Raw genomic sequence first — 20,470 nt, 5'->3', positions numbered from 1 at the left:
TTGGCCTTGGGAGCTCAGCAGTTCACCTTCTTCTCCCATGCACAGTGGCCAAAGCAGTTGAAGGGATAGAGCTGCCCTCAGGTCCTTATGAAGCCTACATGCAACTGGCTGTACCATAGTCTGCTGCCAGCTCCAAATTAAAGCTGTGCAGATAAGGAGCATCACAGCCCACCCTTGGCTTGTGGTTGGCAAGCACCTGCCCTAGGAAATGTCCCTGATGTGCAGGAGACCCCAGTGGTGCAGGGTGGCGGGGAGAGGGTCCCAAGGATTTGTGTGGCTCCTCGTATGGTGCAGTGGGAAAGGAAGACCTGCAAGACAAACTCACTGGTGAAGCAGTAAATTATTGTTGCCTCTGCTGTAAAGAAATTGAAATTCAGCTTGCCCATTGTATATGAGAAGAATGTGAAATTATATTTTAAATGGATTCAGAAGGAGAGGAAACTTCATTTCTCTTTCACCTCCAGCACTGGTTTTGTTTGAAGGGTCAGAGTCTTAACCTAAAAATGTTTCATATTTATGTAGAGCTATAAACGGGCTGTGGAGCTCAACCCAGACCAAGCGCAGGCCTGGATGAATATGGGAGGCATTGAGCACATCAAGGTATGACAATTTTGCTTTTCCTTAAGATGTCAAGTGCAGAGACTACTACTCAGGACAGAAAGCCTAATTTGCTTCAGACTGCAAAAAACTGCAGTAAAGTGAATGTCCCCAACATATTTTATCCAAATAAGGAAGAAAGTCTGTCCACCCCAACTAGGATTTCCTAACCTGTAATATATATTCTGTAATGTGAAACTCATCTTTTAAGAGGGCAGGCTGCAAGGAACAACCTGCCCGTCTCTAAAGTTTTCCTGCTTCAATTTTTGACCTACCTTAGAAAAATGTCACTATCAGTTGACTTTTAAGATTCCTCTCTACCTAATTAATTTAATAAAGATGTCTAATGCAGAACACTGGCATGAAATTATGGAAATAGGCAGCCCACCCTGTGGTTGCTTATCTTTTTGAATACTTTAGCATATCATTATGATTTGGTTATGAAGGAGTCACACTGCGTGATATCCTCAAACTATAATGTCACTGAGTAAAATTAACTCTTCTAGTTCAACATAACAGAAAAATGTACATCTACTTCTTACCATGTGTGTTTGATCAAATTTAGGCACTTGGTGATCCATTGCATAATGAAGTAATATTCCCCTTACCTCACATTATCAAGTTTTATCAACTCTTTTTCCTTCGTATTATGGTCTTCAGTGCTCCCAAGGAATGAACTTTCTATGCCAGGGAATGCAAATGAGATCTGTTGCTCATTTTCTTTGTAGGGGAGCTACATCACTGCCCGTGGCTACTATGAAAAAGCCTTACAGCTGGTTCCAAACAGCAAGTTGCTGAAGGAGAATCTGGCGAAACTGGATCGCTTGGAGAAACGGTTTCAGGAAGTCCAGGAGAAAGACCAAACATAACATTCAGTCACCAGTGGAAAGAAACTCATACCCCTTGGAGAAGAGTATGGTAGAAGCCTATTGCTTAAAGTGATGCTGAAGGAACTTTGACAGGACTCAGAATTATGGAAGGCAGATTTTGAATGCATGCTTATGTTTGACCAAAGTTACAGGAGACACTCGCCTCCTGTGGGACATGCTGGAGCATGAATGAGAACCTTCCTTTAATCAAGATTCATGTTTAAGCTGAACCCATTTTAATCATACTGGGTGTGCGGGTGGGACGGCTACCTTCAATATCTTAGTTATCATTGAGGAAACCATGGAGACAAAGCACTCATCCATTGCAGCAGGGTTGAAGTGGCACCTCCTGTCACTCAACATAGGCTCACCTCGTCCACATAAAGTACCACTGATGGGCTTCATTGCAAGTGCTGCCAGGTCCTTCTGAGCCAGGAAAGACGGTCATATTGGTCACATTAAAAGGTTTCAAGGGCTTAATGCTGAGGAAATGGTGGCCACTTTTACAGCACTATATGTGACTTGAAAATTGTTCTAAAGAAAGGGAAAACGGTATCTGAATATCACCCTGGAAGGATGATTCTACAAGTAGGACACATGATCCTTTGAGGGAAAACCTCACCTGAATACGTTACTTGTAAGATTTTTGTAGTAATTCAGGTTCATTATGTCAGTATTGTTGAATGTCATATGGCTTTACCCTGTGCCCTCTCCCGGAAGGCCAAATAATTACTCTGAAAAAAATGGAAGCATCCAAAGGCAATGGGAAGCTCTAGGATTACTTGTCCTCCTGTCCAGTCCCCAGTAAAAAAAACCACAACCAAAAACAATCTGATCAATATAAGAGATAAAGTAAAGCCACAGAAAGATTAGGGAAGATTTTGTAGCCTGGAAAGGTACTAAGGAGGCATTTTTATGGGTTTACAGGGACAAAGTCCATTTATCATGGTCATAACTGACGAAACACCATGTCAGTGTTCTCCCCGTAAAGATGCAGAAAATTACCTATAGCAGATCAGTCATAAATCTATATTTTTAAATACTGGAGTGGGAAAATAAATTCTCTTCAGAATTGGGGCTTTTATTTTGAGCTTTATTTATTTAACTTATAATAGTCAAATAATTAATATATTTTCTCTCTTTTTTATGATTTGGGCAGTATCCTTCACAGCTGGCCACATGGCTGGGCATTGTGACTTGTATTGTCTGAAGTTAGAAGAATGCAGGACCACCAAGGCATGCTTGAATAACTCCCCCTAATGACATTTCTAAAGCAAATGGCTGCAGAGCAGGTTGGACCTTGCTGTCACTGCACTTCTGCTGCTTTCACCAGACTATGTACCAGTTCACAGAGAGCGTTAGTGGGATCATGCTTGATGCCACTGCCTTTGGGTTTGGACAGTAGAGTAGGTCGGTCAACAGTTTGTTCCTCTTTCAACAGGAAACTGCCATTGAAGTTGTTATATTTGAGCTTGATCATGGCCAGTCCCTGCAGAAGAGAAGCCCAGGGTTTGGCATTATTAGTGAAGGACAGTTCTGATTAGGTCTGTGATGCCTTGCTACTGATCTGCCAGGAAAAGCCTGGGAGGCAGTGATCCACATGGCACCCAGATTTAGGTGGTGCTGGCCATGACACCTCAGCAAGCTCCAAATTCACTCAGTGTCATGGGGCAGCCATGCACCAATGGGGCAGCTGGCTTCTTTTAAAAAGCTGTGTCCAGCCACTACTGGCGGTCAAATTACTGACAAATTATTAACATGACTCCAACTGCATTTGGAGCTTAGAGGGAGTGCAGACTGGTGTCAGCCCTGCTAGGGCTTGTGAATCTACTAGAGCCTTAGATGTACTCCCGCTGAGATGAGGCTGGACTTGGGAAGTACTGGTTGGTCCCCACTGGCCAAGTAGACTGGTCAGTGCCTACAGCTGGGCAGAGGTGGGAGGGAGAGACCCTCTGGGGGAGAAGGTGATGACACATGCTTCTTGGCTGTCTCCCTTCAAACTAGTTTCCGAAGGGAGCAGCTGGGACAAAAGCAAGTCGTCTGCTAGTGAATCTTCCCTTCTTTTCCCCAAGCTCCAAGCAGCCTACTTTGCTTTCTGGGGTTGGGGCCAGGTTGGGTTGGAGGACCTGGGACTGGGTCCACAACCCTTGTCTTTTCACACAATTTTTGTGTTCATGGGCTTGCTGACCTGACATTTCTGTGGGTCCCCAGTGCAGGTGCTCCACTGGATGCCATGCATGGAGTAACTTTGCACAGCCCTGGCGCTGCCAGGATGGCCAGGAGGAGATGGGGTCGCGCCAGCAGAGTCCTGTTGGATGTGGAAACCAAAGCTGAAACCGCCTCTGCTAGCAGTCAGTTCCCCACCACACACTGAAAAGTTGTAGATGGTTCATTACTGGGGTGTTCAGAGGTACCTGGGCCATAAAGCTCTCTGCTTCTCCCCAGGGTGAGCTTGCTTTTGAGGCAGCTTCACCAAATCCCAATGTGCCCAGCGCTGTGACTGTGGCAGTGCTTGGCAGTGACTCTGGGAGCTGGCAGAGCTGTGTTTGGTGCAGTCCCCAAGAGTAGTGCCATGCAAAGCCCCCCACAGGGGAGGCATGTGCAGAGTGCTCCTACAGCTTGCTGAAGCGTGGAGGATAGAGGTCAGGGGAGATACGTCTCATTTAAAAATGTGTATCAGCTATAAACTTTGCCTCATAAAGATATATTAAATAAATACTATATATTGTGTAAGCCCCACATCAGTGCAGCTTTAATTTGTGGCTGGCAAAACATATTTTTTCAAATATAGAAGTTGTATTTTTTTATAGAAATTCTTTGTGAGGGGGAAGACTTGGTTTTGTGTTTTTAACTTTGGCTTAAATCTTAATTTGTCTTTCCTGAGAGACCTGGTAGAAAAGATTGTCTTCTTCTTGTCCTAGAACCTGATCGAAGCCATCTTGACTGTGCCACGTGTAAAAGTATAATATAGCTTTGGGTGCCCTGCTCCCAGGTCCTGGAGAAGGATTAATATTTTTGCAACACTGTCTTACTTGCAGAATAATGTGAAAAGGTGAGGCCATCCTCCCAGTGAGGGAGGTAGTTTGGTTGGAAGGCATGGGGTGTGTTCGTTTACTCACCTGAATTAGGCAGGTAGCATATCCACTGAGTTTAATCCCAGTTGAACTAAATTACATTTATGTGTTGAAAGGCCAACTCTCCACATTTTGGAGCTGGGTTTATGGTAGTTATGGAGAGAGGAGGGCTCAGTAATGAACCCTGCTTTCCTCAACCAGCACTTCATAGCCCCTCTGTGCGAGATGACAGTCTGCAAACTGGCAGCATATCTGGAGAACAATCCAGACCATGAGCTACCAAAGCAGTTGAACCCTTGTGAAGTTTTGAGCTGACTCCCTGTCTCGTTGGCGTCCATGCTGAAACACTGTGTTTGTTCAGGACATTAATCTTGTGAAAGGTTTATTGCAGGTGAAGAAGAAGAATGGAGTGTGATATGAAATGGGTTACCACCACCAAAATGGAACGCTATTGGGGAGGATAAATCTAGCGACTTACCTTGTGATCAACTGGTTATTATCCTAATTAATCACAGGAAATGTCCTCTTCCTCTAGCATTGCACAGCTTCTAAAATAATGAGTTATAAATACATTGTTTTCTGCCAACTCCAGTGCTCAGCATGGTTTGCAGAGATTATAAATTAATAAATGGATGAAGCTGTACCTGGTGGGGGAGAGTTTGCTCTCTCAGCAAGTTGCATTGGCTAAACCTCAGTGCTCACCAATAGGAATGTAGAGAATTAATGGAAAGCTGGTTAGACAGGACTCTTGTATACTCAGTGTGCATTTTAATCTTAAATGAAAGCATAATAATTATGTTGCTTTTTCCTGTCCCCATGAATAATATTTTCAGCGGATGGATTTTGTTTTATTTTATTGCTTATTTAAAGTCCAGCATTCTTCCATTCCTTTTCCATCTCCTGGGATAAAATATGCAGTGGGGGGCATTTTCTCTCTCCCGCAGACTGCTTGGACTAGATTTTCCTGCAAATGTGCAGGCACCTTGTTTTGGCCAAACAGTAAGTGAATGCAGCAGTGCAAATGAATGGCCTTCATTCCAGGGATCTCAGTGAGGACAGGGGTGTATGCATGCACGCACGCACATGGGTGGAAGAAATCTATGTCAAAACAATCCAAAATAAAGAGCCTAACTTGCAGGGGAGACTGGACACCTCTCAAATTACCTAAAAACTATGAAAGCTTCTCAACAGCTATAGAAACCAGTCCAGATACCAAGTACAATATTGGTGAAAGAAGATAATTGTCATTCTAATTTTAATAATTAGGCAATGTAGAATATACTTGTATGATCTTTTGCCCCCTTTGTCCTCCAACTTAGTGAAACGGAGCGCTTCAGTCTTCTCAATCTGTATGGGATTAATTTGCCCAAGTGCTCCATTTCTATCTTTCACATACGCAATTATGCACGATCTTTGGAAAAAAAAATAGCCCTTGGAGGGTTTTTCTCCGCAACTTTCAGTCTCTTGCAGCAATTCCAAAATGCACCGTTTTGCTTTCATGTACATTTAAACCCAGCAGCAAAAAAAACACACAACAAAAACAAAACAAACAAAAGAAAATAATAAAAAAAAAGCGCTTGGCATTCACTTGTGTTTCCATGTGGCAAAGCTGCTTCAGGTAATGTTGGTAACTTTGTGCAAAAGCTCATTGCCATGTTTGTCCTGACTTGCTGAAAGTTTTTCCTTCTGGAAAATCGCCCCAGTGGTATCCTCTGTAAAAGTGATGGCTTCTACAACTGTATTACTGTAGAAATCTCTGCCTGAAGTGGATGTCACGCTGCGTGTTCCTCCCATGCGGGAGTTGTTTGCATTGCCTGTTGTTCATATGGTTCTTATTTCTGTATCTATTTTTCTTTTTTTTAATCAGTTGTGCATATCTAAACCAAACCAAACCAAAAACAAGAAAACAGCCCGTGGATTAGAAATCTTTAAAAAAAACACATTCACACTTAGCAGCAGCTGGATGTATGTCAGTGGTACAGGAATTTGCAAAGTCTTTGCTTTTTTCACTGTGGGATTTATGGCTCGATTTCACATAAAGGAGTTATGCTCCAAGTCTTTGCAAAAGAAAATGTATGTAAATGTCTATTTTATATAAAAAGTAAGAAAAGTAAGTGCCATGTCTGGTTTTGTTCTCTTGGCTATCAGGTTAGTCTGTTCCTTAGGACCAACCATGAACAACAACTTCTGGAAGGGCCAAAGTTTCTTACTTCTTACATTTTACTGCTGAAGGAGTCCCAGTTATTGGTTGCCTAGGAGCAACTATGCAGCACATGTATTTGAGCCTGGGCTTATAAAAATTTTGGAGGAGGCATTTTTTGGAGCGTGAGCATGAGAAAGGGGTGATTATATGATCTTGGTGATTGGACACATTATAGTGACAAAAGCTCTTCATGTCAGGCTTTATACGTCTGTCAAGAATGTGTCAAGACTGCAAAGTGCAAAGAGAAAAACGGAACAGAAAAAGAAACTCCTTTTGTTCTAATTCCTTTCTTTCCAGTAGACCTTCCCAGGTGCTCCTGTGTGCTCCCAGGGCTTGGGTTCACTCAGGGGATTCTGATGGTGATAAACACCTCCACTGAAAATGGGCCTGAAAGAGAATCAAGACCCCATAATGTTTCCTGCCATCTTAGTGTGTGCAAGACCCTCTGCAGCATGAAAGGGAATTGCATGCTCATTTTGAAGCCAGCCAATACACCTTTAAGTTCTCTCAGATCCCAATATGGAGGGTTTCTTAATGGAGCTTGCTACCCAATGCCCCTCTACCCAGGTCCTTGTTTGTACTGATGGAGAAATAAGATGTACAGCCAGGTGGGTCATAGCCTGGACCTTGCCCTGTGGAGCAGTGTGCATTTTTTGCCCTTTCATCAGGACCAGGACACAGCATGATGATCTTGGCTCCCCCTGTTGCCTGCAGATATAATTGGCCTTTGGCACTCTCATATCACAGGAGAGGGACCTTCCTGCTGCCAGCTGGCCAACATGGCAGGCAGTGCCCATGGGGACAGGCAAGGGCATGGCAAGTGGGGACAGCTCAGGCAGCGCTTGTCTTCTCTGGGCCATGAAGCCTCCAGGCTGCCCAGCGGCTCCTGAGGTGGGGTGGAGATGCCTGCTGTGCTGTGAAAAGCAGCTCCATGCTTTAGTTGCTCTTGCAGTATGTGGATGGCAGCTCTCCCTGTAAAAAAAGGTCAATTCTCAGCCTTATGGCAGCTACATAAGCCTCTCCATAAACCCCATGTATTGCTTCACAGATGAAAAGCTGTTAGAGGTGTCCAACCCTCTTGGTGTCCTCTGGGAAGGAAGAGGCAAACACACCACCACATCTCATAAACATGCTTCTCTTGGCTGCCCTGCTTGAGGAGAAACCACAGACCAAAGAACTTGTTGGACTTGCCTTTGCTTGTGCTAACCCTCCTCTACAAAAGCAGTTTTATTTCAAACCACAAGGGCTGAGGCAGCTCAGAGCTGGTAGCAATGGTGAGAGGGGGATATTAGCTCCTTCTAATACCTTCATGCAAAGTGGGCAGCAAACTACAGCTGGGAGCTGGTGACCCTCATGGTCATGGTTGGTGAGCCTTCAGACCCACCTGATTTACAGCCTCACCTGTCCAAACTGATTGGCCCATCATCTATTAAAGGGGCTCATTAGGAAGGATTTGCTTCTTCTGTATGTACTACAGCTTAGGCCAGCCCATGTTCCAGCACTGGATTAATTCCCTGGGCTACGGTGGGAGCAGGGCTCTTATTGCTGCTGGTGTCCCTGCCTGTTCTGTGTGGTGAGTACTGTCCAAGGGCTCTGGGGCAGGGGTTGTGGGGAGATGTGCCCCAGTGTGGGGGTTACAGCAGTGAGTACTGGTGTTACCTGCTCTTTTAGGGTACCAGACAAGTTAATAAAACCAATCAATTTGCGTAAATTATACTGAAGCTTGGTGTGTTTGTGAGTGCGTTTGGGCTGCCCTTGCTGTAGCTCTACAGGAACTGGAAGCCATTCTTACACTCCCATCTAGGTGCTGCTTGTTGCAGCCCTCTCCTGGCTGCTGGGACAAGTTATTCATTTGCCATGCAAGCTTTTCAGCTGCAGTGTGGTCCCTTGGCTGGGCAAGAATGAGAAATGGCTTGGTCTTGCTGAGCTTGCTCACTAGTGACCTTGGGGCAGCCAGGTCAGAAAAGTGTCTAGGAGAGCAATGAATGCCAGCATGTTCTCACATCTTTCTTACTGATCTGCCTACAGTGATGAACTTACTTATAACTCCCTGTCTGGTCTGCTCCCACATCATGTAAAAATTTATCTCGTAGGGATGCTTACATAAGAGAGGAAATAGTAATGAAACCAGTGCTAAAAAATCTGCCCAGATGGGGGGAGAGATGGGATAACGACCTGACTGCTGTTTCTCCTGCTCCACTATGATGCTGTTCCCTCTGCAGTTGCTAATGCTAGTTCTCTCTCCACCTCAGGGAATGGTGTTTTCTCCATCATTTAGCTCCCTGATAAAGTCTATTTATTTTCTACTTCACTAGTAGAGTTGCTGCTATAGCAATAATCACTACAGTCTCTTTTTGGCAAAGCTACTCAGCAGCAAAGGCTAGGGAGAGCTTGGTCCAGGTCAATGGCTTAGAAAATTGTGCCTGATTTTGTGACTGAGCTTTCTGCAGTAGTCAGATGCTTTGAGGCCAGATGGTGCCCTAGGAGTATGATAAAATAGTGTTTAAAAAAGGGGGAGAGGCTGGGCTGAATGAGGCAGCAAGGAGATCACTTAGCTCCTCTACAGCCAGAAGGGCTGCAGGAGTTGTGGAGTAAGTCCTGCTTGTTACTGTTGAGGTCTTAGGATGGCTGGCTGGGTAGAGGAGAAAGATGTGGGCTCCTCAGCTCACTGGCACTTAGGTAAGATGGTGTGAGAGACTGGTGGGCTTATTCATGCCTGTCAAGTGCAGATGCAGCAGCTTGAAAATGTGTGCTGATAGTAGCATGAAGGGCAAGAATCATTGAATCAGACTAGTTTGGAAGGGACCTTAAGATTATGTAGTTCCAACCCCCCTGCCATGGGCAGAGGAAAGGGTGGTATAGGGAGAGAGGGTAAGGTTCTGAGGTCACAGGATAGATGGGAAGGTTAAGAAAGTAGCACTGCCTTCAAGCCTGCACAGAGGACATGGAACCCAGAATTAAAGAGGAGGCTGGAGGGATGATGTTGTGATAGTTGGTAATATTCTGGATCCAGACTCGCTCTCCTGGTGACTCCAGTGAGTTATTTCAGGCTCTTGCTGGGGCAAGCACAGTGAGAGACCTAAATCATGACCATTATATTGCTTATGTTTGCTTGGCTGGGAACTGAACTCTTATCTAAGCCTTGGCTTGGGAGAGGCAGGGGACCCCTCCTATTGGCATGAGAAACACATTGGACAGGAGTGAGTAACAAAGTGATTTTCAGTTGAGGCAGACACAGGCCAGCTGAAGGGAGTAAAGGAAGAGCTGCTGTCATCTTCTCATAAAGGAGCCAGAGGCTTGATGCTACCCCTCTGAAACCATCTAGGCTGGAGAGGCAGACCACTGGTATAAGGAATTGCAATGAGTTCCTTGTCTTTGTGTTGCACGTATTTCAAGTCACCCCTCCAGTGTGATCTTTGCTGTGATGATCACATTTTGGAGCAGCCCCTTCCTCTTCCACCCAGCATGTGGTCTGGCAGGCCTGTCTGTGTGTGCATCGCTCTCTGCTAGCTGAGGGCTTAGGGCAGTTTTCCCAGAGAACATAAATGTGACTGCCATTAATTTATCTCAAACTGCACAGTTCAGTGAGGCATCTAAAATTTAATCAGAGCCAGCCATCCCTGGCTGGACCTTGCTCTAAGTCAAACTTTCCCCATACTCATTGTCCACATTTCTAAGGGGCAGCCGGAGCCAAAAGCAACGTGAGAAAGCTCTGTCTCCTTGCGATGTTTTTCGGATCAAAGCCAAAACTGAGTGCTGGGCCAGCTCAGTTCAGAGACAGGATCTTTCAGGATGCTTTCCTTGCTCAAGTTAAGTGCCCCAGGGTGCTTAAGGTACAGAGGCTTTGAAACAGTAAACTTTGAATGAAGTCAGGTGGCATCATGATGACCTGTTGCTCTTGTTACGTAATTTTGTAAGTCCCACTTGCATTTCATTAAGAATAATTAGGCTACTGGATGAAATTTGCTTTTTTTCCTTTTTTATGTCTAATGCACACACATCATGAAAGGACCTCACAGGAGACTCAGCTTTGCACACATCAGCTTCTTATCAAGAAATGCAATTTCTGTGTGTTTTCATTTATCTCCATATAATTGCCTTCAGCTTGGAGCTCAGGCTGGAGCCAGGAAAGCTGTGACACCTAGGATTTGTCCCATTAATTTCCTAACTGACAGAGGAGCCTGAGGTGATGCATTTGAACATAGCAAGGGGGGTTGTCTCAGTGCAAAACACTCTTGTTTTTCATCTGTGTAGGCCTGAAGTGTGGCATTTGTCCCATTGACCAGAAGAGCCCAGAGGATCCTCTACCACTGGGATTCTTCTCTCGAATCATTGGTGGGAGAGAGTCTGCGTCTGGAGGGCAACCCTGGCAGGCTTCTGTTGCAGTGCTCTGCCTTCCCCCTGGGGAAGGTGACGGAGAGGCAGTAGGATCTCTTTCATCCTCAAGTCATTTAGCACTCATCACTCAAAAGTGGAAGTTGGACTAGAAGTCCTTCTTGCCCAGGTCCCCAGCTTGATCCCCCTCCCAAAGTGGAGGGAATGAGTTGATGTAGTAATTAAGATAAGATCTCTAGCTGGTGTGAGCTAATGCACCTGCAGAGCTTTTGAGGTGTGCATCAGCTGAGGATTTGCTGGGGCTTATGCTATAGCAAGAGGCTGCAGAGGTGGGAAAGTGGTCCCCTGCTGCAGAGGGAAGTTACCTTCTTTGGCAGTTTGTGTTCACATAAGGAGATGCATAGAGCAATGACTGTGGGATGATGTCTTAAGAGTAACTGAGCAGGGCATGGTTCTATTTAGAAAAGTACTACTTGTTTGCATGGTGCCAGAGCAAACACTGGGACTTTTGGCAAGCAGCATTTGCTACTTCCTGCACCCGAAAACCCAGCCTGTGCAGATGCAGCAGCTTGAAAATGTGTGCAGATAGTAGCACGAAGGGCAAGAATCATTGAATCAGACTAGTTTGGAAGGGACCTTAAGATTATGTAGTTCCAACCCCCCTGCCACGGGCAGAGGAGAGGGTGGTATAGGAGGAGAGGGTAGGGTTCTGAGGTCACAGGATAGATCCTCTGGATCCCTGGCTAGCATCAAGTTCTGGAAGCTCAGGAAGGCAAGGAAGAGGAGTGGTGTGTCTGTCCACTCCCCTCTCTTTCAGGATGCTCCAGGGTCTCATTCCTCTCATGTACCACTGGAGCCAAAGGGGGCTGCCAAGAGTCAGCTATGGATTGAAAATGACCCCTCTGGGCTCCCAGGCTGTTGGGCATCCCACACACTAATACTGGGAGGAAAAAAAAAATAAAAAAAAAATTCTGGGCTGATCTTTGTTATTTCACATATTGGTGGGGAACAGGAGTCACCTCATTTCAAAATGTACCTCGCCCTTTCTTTGAAGATGTCCCTCAAACCAGGCCATTTCCATTTTTGTGGTGGTGATCTGATCTGAGGAGATTTGGTTATCACCACTGCTCACTGCATGGTAAACCTGGAGCAGTAAGTCAACCTGACCTCCTCACTTGCTCTTTACACCTCTTGCAGCAGAAGTTCCTCTTAAAAACACAGGGAGCTCCTGGGCCTGGGTGTGTGGTCTCCAGTCAGGGAGGGAAATGCACCCCCTGCCCCAGGGCTGAGTGGGGCCATTGATCTGCTGCAGTCAGATCTGCCATGGGCCCTGCAGCGACTCATGCACCACACTATGAACTGCTCATGCTGGGTCTCTGCATGTTTCTCTCCAAAGCCTGGGGAGAGGGTTGCCCTGCACAGGGAGATTGCACTGAACAGGACATTTAAATTTGATTTGCAAAGACCAGAGGAACATTTCTGAGGCAGGAGAATCACTGCAGCTTCCCGGTAAAAGCAACCCTGGCAACTCTCCCATTACTGCTAGCAGTCACATTGGCTTCTGTACTTTTAATGCAAGACCAGCTTCACAGGTCATGCTACAGCCCTCTTAATGGGCAGGGACAATGATATAAGTGGCCCCTTTGCCAGCCCTTTTATAATCAATTATAATGTAATTGCAGACCAGTCAGCTTCACATCTGTTTCTTGCTAAACTCAAGCATCATTTTGAGAACTGATGTTGAATAATGAGAAAGCTGCTATGGTATAAAAATTTCAATGGGCAAAATTAACCTTGATAACGAGGCACCTTCTTGTCTCTCTTTTCAATGCTAAAGTAGCTGGTACTTTTTCTCTCCAGTGTTACGCTGCCAATGTTGTTCCTATGTTCCCATTACTGCAGCATTTGCATTGCCAGGCAATCCTGGTGTCAGACACTGCTGGGAAGCATGGGAACTTTCCAGTTCCAGTAAACAGCCTCCTGGGATTAAAGCTGAGCTGTGCTGTTAATGGGTCTGTTACTTATGGCTGGAAGTGATTAGAAAATGAGAGGAATGGTTTTCCTGAGTGGAAAAGAACAACATTAATAAAAATCTTTATTTGCTAGAAAGCTCTGGAGCAAAGGCTTGGGTTGAAGCCCCTGCACCTTGATTCAAAATGCTCAGAGCCAAACTTCAGGACAGGCAGCCATAACAAAGTGTAGGCCTGCCAGGTCCCTCAAGCCAGGCTGCCTGGACTTGCACTTCCAAAGACTGCACGAGTGAACTAATGTGCTGGTAATTCACAGCAGTCAGATTTTCATGAAGGGGTGCAATCCCATGGAGGTTAGAGAAGAGACTGAGGGCAGAGATTTAAAAAAAAAAAAACAAAACACAAATAAAAAATCTGTAAAACTACAAGAAGTCGGTGATGAGTAGGCTTCAAGGTTCTTGTCTGAGCACTGGGTTTTCTTGGACTCTCAAGTGAGCATAGTCTGGAAGAAAAAGGCAGTTGCTTCAGGTCTGGATTTTGTCCTGTTTCAGTACTAGTTTGGGTAGCCCTAATTGCAGAGATCTCCGGATGAGCTTGCTGCTGTGTTGTGCCCTATGCTGTGGGAGTTGGTAATGGGAAACACTGACAGCTGAAACAGGGGAATTGTGCAACTCCTGTGGGCATCTCTTGGCAGTGCCTGGTTCTGGGGTAGGTTGATGAACCCAGTTCATGTTTCCTGTTGAGTGCAAAACTGTCTCACCCAACACCCCAGAGCATTTGCTGAGTCCCTAGAGTAGGATAAGCTTGTCTGCTAACTATCTGGTTTGCTAAAGATGGAATCTACTGCCCCTCTATTGCATAGCTCTGCTCTGGTAGTGTAGCTATCTACCTAATTGCTAAAAGAACTACTAAATGGTGTTTTGACTGTGCTGCAGTGGATTGCTTTCAGTTTGACTGTGACATTATATTGCTTACAAAATACATAGAAAAGCTGTTAAATGCAAACACTTGTCTAACATTAATTTAAACTACATGTAGCTGTCTAAAATCACCATAAAGTTCTCAGATGTGGGCTTCTGCTCATCTCCTGAATGCACTGATAACACAATTGGGAGGATTTATGGGGCCAAAATGACTTGGCAATCCATTTCCATTGCTTTTAAGGCCTCTTATATGCCTTTGAAGATCCCAGACTGTGGGTGACAAGGGCTGAGCTTGATGTTTCAAGGCCAAAAATGGCACAGGGGCTCTGTCAATCCCAAGGTGAAAGATAAACTGTCCCTTTCCTTGTACATAGCTGGAAGCAAGGAAGCTGACTGGCACCTCTGCTGGCTTCCTGGCAGTGTGGTGCTGCCCACGTATGAACAGTGGCTTGGTGGATTGCAGATGAGACAAGAAACCTATTTGTCCATTGGGAAGTAAGTCCAGCTTTTCCAGATGGGGGTCCAGGAATCCTCTGCTTTGCTGCTAATGTGAAATCAGCTCAGCTGAAAGTCCTGTTACTAAAGGCCAGCCCCAGTTCTCAGCGCCAGGAGCCCATCTGGTGGGGTTGCAGACTCAGTGGCAGGCCTTGCTTTGTGATGGCAGCCCCTTCCCTCATTGCTCTTGAATTCCCCCCACCTCAGGAAACTCCTGGAGAGCCTGCTGGTGACAGTGGGGGAGCGTCACCTCCAGTGAGTGGACAGGCAGAAGCAGAGCATTCCTGTCTCACAAGTCATCATCCAGCCCGTGTCCAACTGGTTGCAACATGGCCCCACTGCTTCTGCAGCAGCCAGCCCAGTATGGTAGGAGAGAGCCCCAGGGGATGAGCTGCCACTGTGGGAGGGTGCGTTACATGGGCAAAGTCCTCATCTGATGCTCTGGTCCAGAAAAAACACCCCTCTTCCTTCCCTTCCTTCTAGCTCTCTATCACAGAAACGCCTGCTCAGTTAGGCCTTTAATTCTTTTCAAAGTAACACAATTACATTAGTTCTTGCCCTAGGCTTTGGTTAATTGTCCCAGAAGTTCATCTCTTGGTAAGGCTCTCTGCTCTGACTATGCCCATGCTTTTTTTGTGCATCAGATTCTGATGTGCTCCTGTATTCCCCTTGTACAAGCCTTACCAGCGTGGTTCCTTCAGCCCTCTTGTGCCGATGCTGCCTCTTGGCTACCTGCTGGAAAGCCATGAGCTTCCTCTTGGCCACAGCCTTGCACTACTAGCTAGCAGTGGGCTGCAAAGGGCATGCCTACTGAGAAGCAGGCTGGATTAAAACCTGCTCACTTCGAGTACTTCTGCAGGCAAAGGCAAAACTTCTGCAGGTATTTTTAGGGTGTCAGAGTCGGGAAGTGGCACAAGGCTTTAACTTCCTAGGCTTTTCAAAGGCAATTCCCCGAGTTGTATAGAGCTGTGATGTTACAGTTACAGGCAACTGGCCATGACTGTTTGTGACCATCAGATGGCAGATCAGCCAACATAAAATAACCTTATGTCAATGATACATCTCAAATCACTGGCTTGGATGGTGATAGCCTTATAGTTTGCCCATAATGGCAGGAATAAGGGAAATAAAATCCAAAAAACATTAATTTCATGGTTTGGACATCCTGTCAGGCAGTGTGAGGAAGGCTGCTTGAGGGCTGCCTGTGTGCCTGTGCTCTGTGGCTGACCAGTTCTGTTTGTAAGCAGGAACTGGACTTGACAGCATTTGAGCCATGTGGACAACCTGTGAGGAAAATGCAGAGTTCCCTGCTTAAACCTTCAGAAGGCTGGGCACCACCCATGGCCCCATCAAGGCAGCCAAGGAAATCTGTGATCCATTTTTCTCACAGTATCAAGGAAAAACTAACTGATATGAGTCTGGATTGAATTGTATGAGTTTTTAATGTCCTTCATAACTCCTGATCTGATCAGCAGTGGTCTTTGAGGAGAATGATGTAAAGAGTTCCTGACAGGCAGCAGCCTGTTCCCAAGCTATATAAGACCAACACAGGCAATCTGGTGGTCTTGTCTCTGCCATGTGTTCCCCCGCTTTTATTGTCCCCTTCCCAATTATCCTCCTGCTTAAGTTGACATTCAAAGGTAGCTAACAATCTTCCTGACTTCTGTCTCTGAATTTCTCACATGGAAATTTGATTGCATGTGACTAACTTCAGCTTGTAGGCTCATTTTGTAAATACCCACGTGTGACTGCAGTGTTTTGGGAAGGGTAGAAATGGAAGAGTGGGACTTGAAAGATGCTGTTTGTAGCTGTAAATCAAACATGCTCCGGTCAGCATGGGGTTCATGTGCTCACTCGTGCACCCTTTCATCTCCAGAGGATGAGGTTCAACCCAATCTGCCTCCCCCACAGGGATGAAAACTTCCAGGCTGGGATACTGTGTGTGGCTATTGGCTGGGGCAAAGTCTTTGAGGATGAGTCAAGTGGCAGGGTCTTCTGGTCACAGTTGCAGGAGTAAGGGTAATGGGTAAGGGAAAGGAGACACTTTCTTTCAGAAATAGAAATGCAGCAGAAGATGACTCCTGCCAGATGGAAAGTTCAAGTAACCCTTTGATCGTGAGGTCTCCTCTGCTTGTCAGAGGACTTGTCTCTGTAGGGATGTGCAGATCAGCATTTTCCTGTAGCATGGAACCTTGGAGCACAGTAGGAAAGGTTGCATTTTGCAGTGCTGCTGTGCATATTCATGCATGCATATTGGAGCCTCTCAGAAGCAGAGCTGTCCTTACAAGTTATTACAAAAGTGGGAATAGTTTTTTTGTATGTAAAAATACATACTCTTTTATTCTCTATGTATCAGAAAACTGTTCTCTCAAAAGAATTGTGCTTGATTGAGTTTTATTATATTTTAGAGGTGATGGGAAAGTCTGTGAATGTTGCTTTTTATTTTTATATCCCCAGTGGTTTAGGACTCATCTGTAACAGGAGACAGAGGAGACTGACCTGTCCCCCACACCTCAGCAGCCCTCCCAGGAGAGACCATGCTGTCTCCCAGCCAGGACTGGTCTCATGCTAGCAGCTTGCTGAGGCCTTTGTACTGGCCCCTGAAAATCTCCAGTCCTGCAGTAGGGTGCTTAGAAGAAAAAAACAATGTCAGTTGTCCAACCTGCAGGACAATGGCCTCCTCCAACCCTGTTTTGAGGCATTGGCTGGGGGAAAACCAATGCATTACCTGCCTAGCTGGGTGCCTCTGCTCAGTGATTCCAAATTGCTTCAAAACATCACTGCCCTGGGCAGGGAAGGGGTGCGGGATCACCCAGCCGCTCTTGCCGGGGTGTTGGGGAAGGGGTGGATGTGGCTCCCAGGCAACAGGGCTGTTGGCCAGAAGGACAAGCTCTCTTGCAGATGCTGGATGTGGCCTGTTTGTTCCTGCAGCATCTAGGGTGCTGGCTGCCCCTCATTGACATCCAGACCCACAGTGCTCCGTGAGGGACGTGAACCTGCCACCGGTGCAGGGCTCCACGCTGTGCACTGCCTTTCCTGATGGTGGGAGGAGGGGATGTATGGAAGGTAACAGTTAATCTGCCCCAGTTCCTGCTGAGCAGCAGGCTTTCCACCTGTGAACCTTCTCTCCTGAGGAGAAAAAGAAGCAACACTAGGTGTGCTGTCAGCACATTGCTAAGCAAGGGCTTTACAAGGAGCTTCAGAATGACACAGGCAGGAGGAGATTTTTGCAGGAGGGAGAAGGGATGTGGATAGGAGACTGAAGCATGATTGCCACCTTGCCTAGACCTGCCTTTGGCATTGCTGACAGCAGGGCCTCTGTCTCTGTGTGGAATTGCCACCTCTTCTGCTGAACCAGGGAGGACCTTCAGTGGTGGGACTCCAGGCATTGGGCAAGGGACCCTGCCATGGGCAACACTGCCAGGAGGTTGGAAAGAAGGCAGTTCTCATCTCTGCCTTGATGTCCCCTAGCACACAGCCAAGCCTTCCGATACCTTTATTCAGGCAGTCCCACTGGGCAATGGGCTGCAATAGAGGAGTTTGTTCAGTGCCAAGCTCTTCTCTTCTGGCCCTAACAGTGTGAGTGGGGCCTATCTTTCCCTGCCCCAGGGAAGGCTGCTGACCAGGCTGTCACTAGTCTCCTTGGGGTGTACTTGCATGAATTTTTTTTGTTAACTGAGCAGTTTCTTAGGAAGCTCCCTGCCCTCTGTCAAACCTTGTGTGAACATTTTCAAAGCAGTGCTGCAGCTGGAGTTAGTGAAATGGCTTTCATTTTTACATTCTTCATTGGGAAAAAAAAAGGTCTTGTGTATGGGGGAAGGCAGGTTGCCAAACTGCAAGTCAGATCAGGGCAGTGAAGCAACAAAGCTTAGATTGGTGCATTTTAGATTAAACAAGAACAGCTGAATGAGCAGGGATGCTGCCAGGCCCCTGTGACTGGGGAGAAGCAAGCAAGGTTGCATTGGCTTCTGTGGTAAAGCTGGCCTGTCACGCAACACTGACAAAGGTCAGAGCTGCTGGCACAGGAATAAATGGCACATTTCCTCCCCAACAGGCTGTGGACAGGGTGACTCTGGAAGCCTCCCTGCATGTCTGAGGACTGGCAGCACCTGGACCCTGGCTAATGTGGTGTCCTGAGGAGTTGGTTGTGCCAGAGGATGGGATACCCTTGAGAGAAGCACCATGGCCCAGGACTCACCAGGCATCTTCTGCTAGGTTGCTGTGTTTGTGGACTTCATTGCTCAGCACAAGGCACCAGGTAGGTATGAGTACTGGGAGGTTTTTTCCTCTCCTGTCTGTTTAGCACCATAGGGATCCAAATTGCCCTGCTATTGCTGCCTCCCTCCCATCCACCCACAGCAGCTCTGCTTAATGTCCAGCTGCTGCACCATCAGCAGCAAGGTGTATTATGTTTCAATGTGGCGTGGCAAAACCAAAGGTTTAAACAGATAAGCCCACCTTCAGAAACTCTCCTATAATAGCAGGTCTGACCCCTGCATCCCCTGAAGGAAAAGCAGAAGGCTACTCAAGCTGCCCTGTTTCTGGCTGAACACAGCCCTTCCAGCTCAGCAAGATGTCCCTCCAGGGATGCATACTAGCCCTGCTCTAATAAAAACCTGCTTTGAGAGGCTTTTTCCAGCTCAAGACCTGTGCTGCTGAAACAGCATGTAGGCTTTATCAGGGGTGTTATCTCCTCATCAAATACAACTTTGAACGCATATGGGAAAAGAGGCTGTAATAAGTGTCACAGTTTTTAGTGGTTTATCAGAAGTGCCTTTTATAGCTAATCACAGGTCTAATTGTGTTTTCCTGTACACATCATTTTCAGGGCTAATACAAGTTATCAAAGAGATGGTGTTGTTTCTGTCATAGCCATCAAAGCTGAGGTGTTGGTATTAACTTATACCCAACCTATTATGGCTTGCTAGGATTCCTTAATGATTATGCTTTCTGAAGAGGGACTGTCTGCAGCTAAGAAAGTGCCTCTTAAGTGGGAGCAGTAACTGAAGGAGCAGAAGCCATGTGGCTACAAAGGGGGTGTGTTACCCTTTGCACAGTGGAGCTATTGGGACTGACAAATGGCCATAGAAGATGAAGAGAAGGCCAACATAAAGCTTGGAATAGCCACGTCTGCTCTTGGCAGTTTGGTTGAACAAGCCTACTGTGTTGATGGGACAACTCCTCACAGTTTGGGAATTTATAAGTAGGACTTTGGGGAAGAAATTGTGTGCCCTCATCTGAGGGTTCCCTCAGCTGCCTGTCAAGGCCTTTGTGTTTCAAAAAACTGCAATGCCTTAGCTTGTGCCTTGACCAGTAGTCCCTGTACTGCAATATCCCATACAACTCTTCCTCCCTGCTGTGCCAAGCCTCCTTGTGCCAGCAGAGCACAGTTCCCAAGGCATCCTGCTCTTTGGAGGAAGTGGCTACATTCAGTACCCCTAGGCTTTAGGGGTTAACTACCCTGACAATAGGTAGCTGTAGTTGGGTTGCAGTAGCCAAAAACTGAATTTTAGTCAGGGCACCCACCAAAGTGTTTCCCAGTGCTCAGAAGTCCTGACTGCCACTGGCCCTGACTCTCTTCTTGACAGTGTCCAGGTGACAGCAGCTGTGTTCTCCTTACAATGCAAATCCCCAGCTGCACCTGCTGGGCAGGATAGTGCTGCAGGAGAAGGCAGGAAGGCACAAAGTCTACTTGTTATAATAGACTCTGTAAGAGCCACGCTCTCAAAATGGCTGCAGGTGGCTAGAGATCTGTTGCACCCTTCCTTTATCTTTTGGTCTGGCCATACCTATGTCAGCTCACACCAATAAGCTTTCAGCCCCTGCAAGAGGTGGGGGAGTGAGGAGGACTGCGCCAGTGGTGTGTCAGTCGTTGCTGCTGTAAGGAAGCATCAGTCCCCACCTAGTGCTGAGAAAATTCGCAGCAGTCCTCTGCTGTTGGTAACTCTCTCCCTCGGTGACTTTATGTGAAGGGGGAAGGTGACAATTTATCAAAGGGAGCCAG

General features: G+C 46.5%; 2 protein-coding genes across 13 annotated transcripts in view; both read left to right on the top strand.

The window, feature by feature from the left end:
- TMTC1 (transmembrane O-mannosyltransferase targeting cadherins 1) overlaps positions 1 to 6,654 on the top strand; it is a 151,079-nt gene extending 144,425 nt beyond the window's left edge. For all 5 annotated transcript variants that reach the window (XM_051627903.1, XM_051627911.1, XM_051627887.1 and 2 more), the window contains 2 exons: positions 523 to 600; positions 1,326 to 6,654. In XM_051627903.1, the coding sequence (XP_051483863.1) occupies positions 523 to 600; positions 1,326 to 1,466 (219 nt within the window). In that variant the 3' untranslated portion in view covers positions 1,467 to 6,654. The remainder of the gene's footprint in view (positions 1 to 522; positions 601 to 1,325) is intronic.
- An 11,878-nt stretch (positions 6,655 to 18,532) lies between these two features.
- The window catches only part of OVCH1 (ovochymase 1), a 28,996-nt gene continuing 27,058 nt past the window's right edge, over positions 18,533 to 20,470 (top strand). For all 8 annotated transcript variants that reach the window (XR_007891279.1, XR_007891278.1, XM_051636540.1 and 5 more), the window contains exon 1: positions 18,533 to 18,724. The gene's annotated coding sequence lies outside the window, so the exon portion shown is untranslated. The remainder of the gene's footprint in view (positions 18,725 to 20,470) is intronic.

This window comes from Apus apus, chromosome 1, assembly GCF_020740795.1.
Source record: "Apus apus isolate bApuApu2 chromosome 1, bApuApu2.pri.cur, whole genome shotgun sequence".
NCBI classification, from domain to species: Eukaryota; Metazoa; Chordata; class Aves; order Apodiformes; family Apodidae; genus Apus; species Apus apus.
This window is presented reverse-complemented; position numbering and strand designations above follow the sequence as displayed.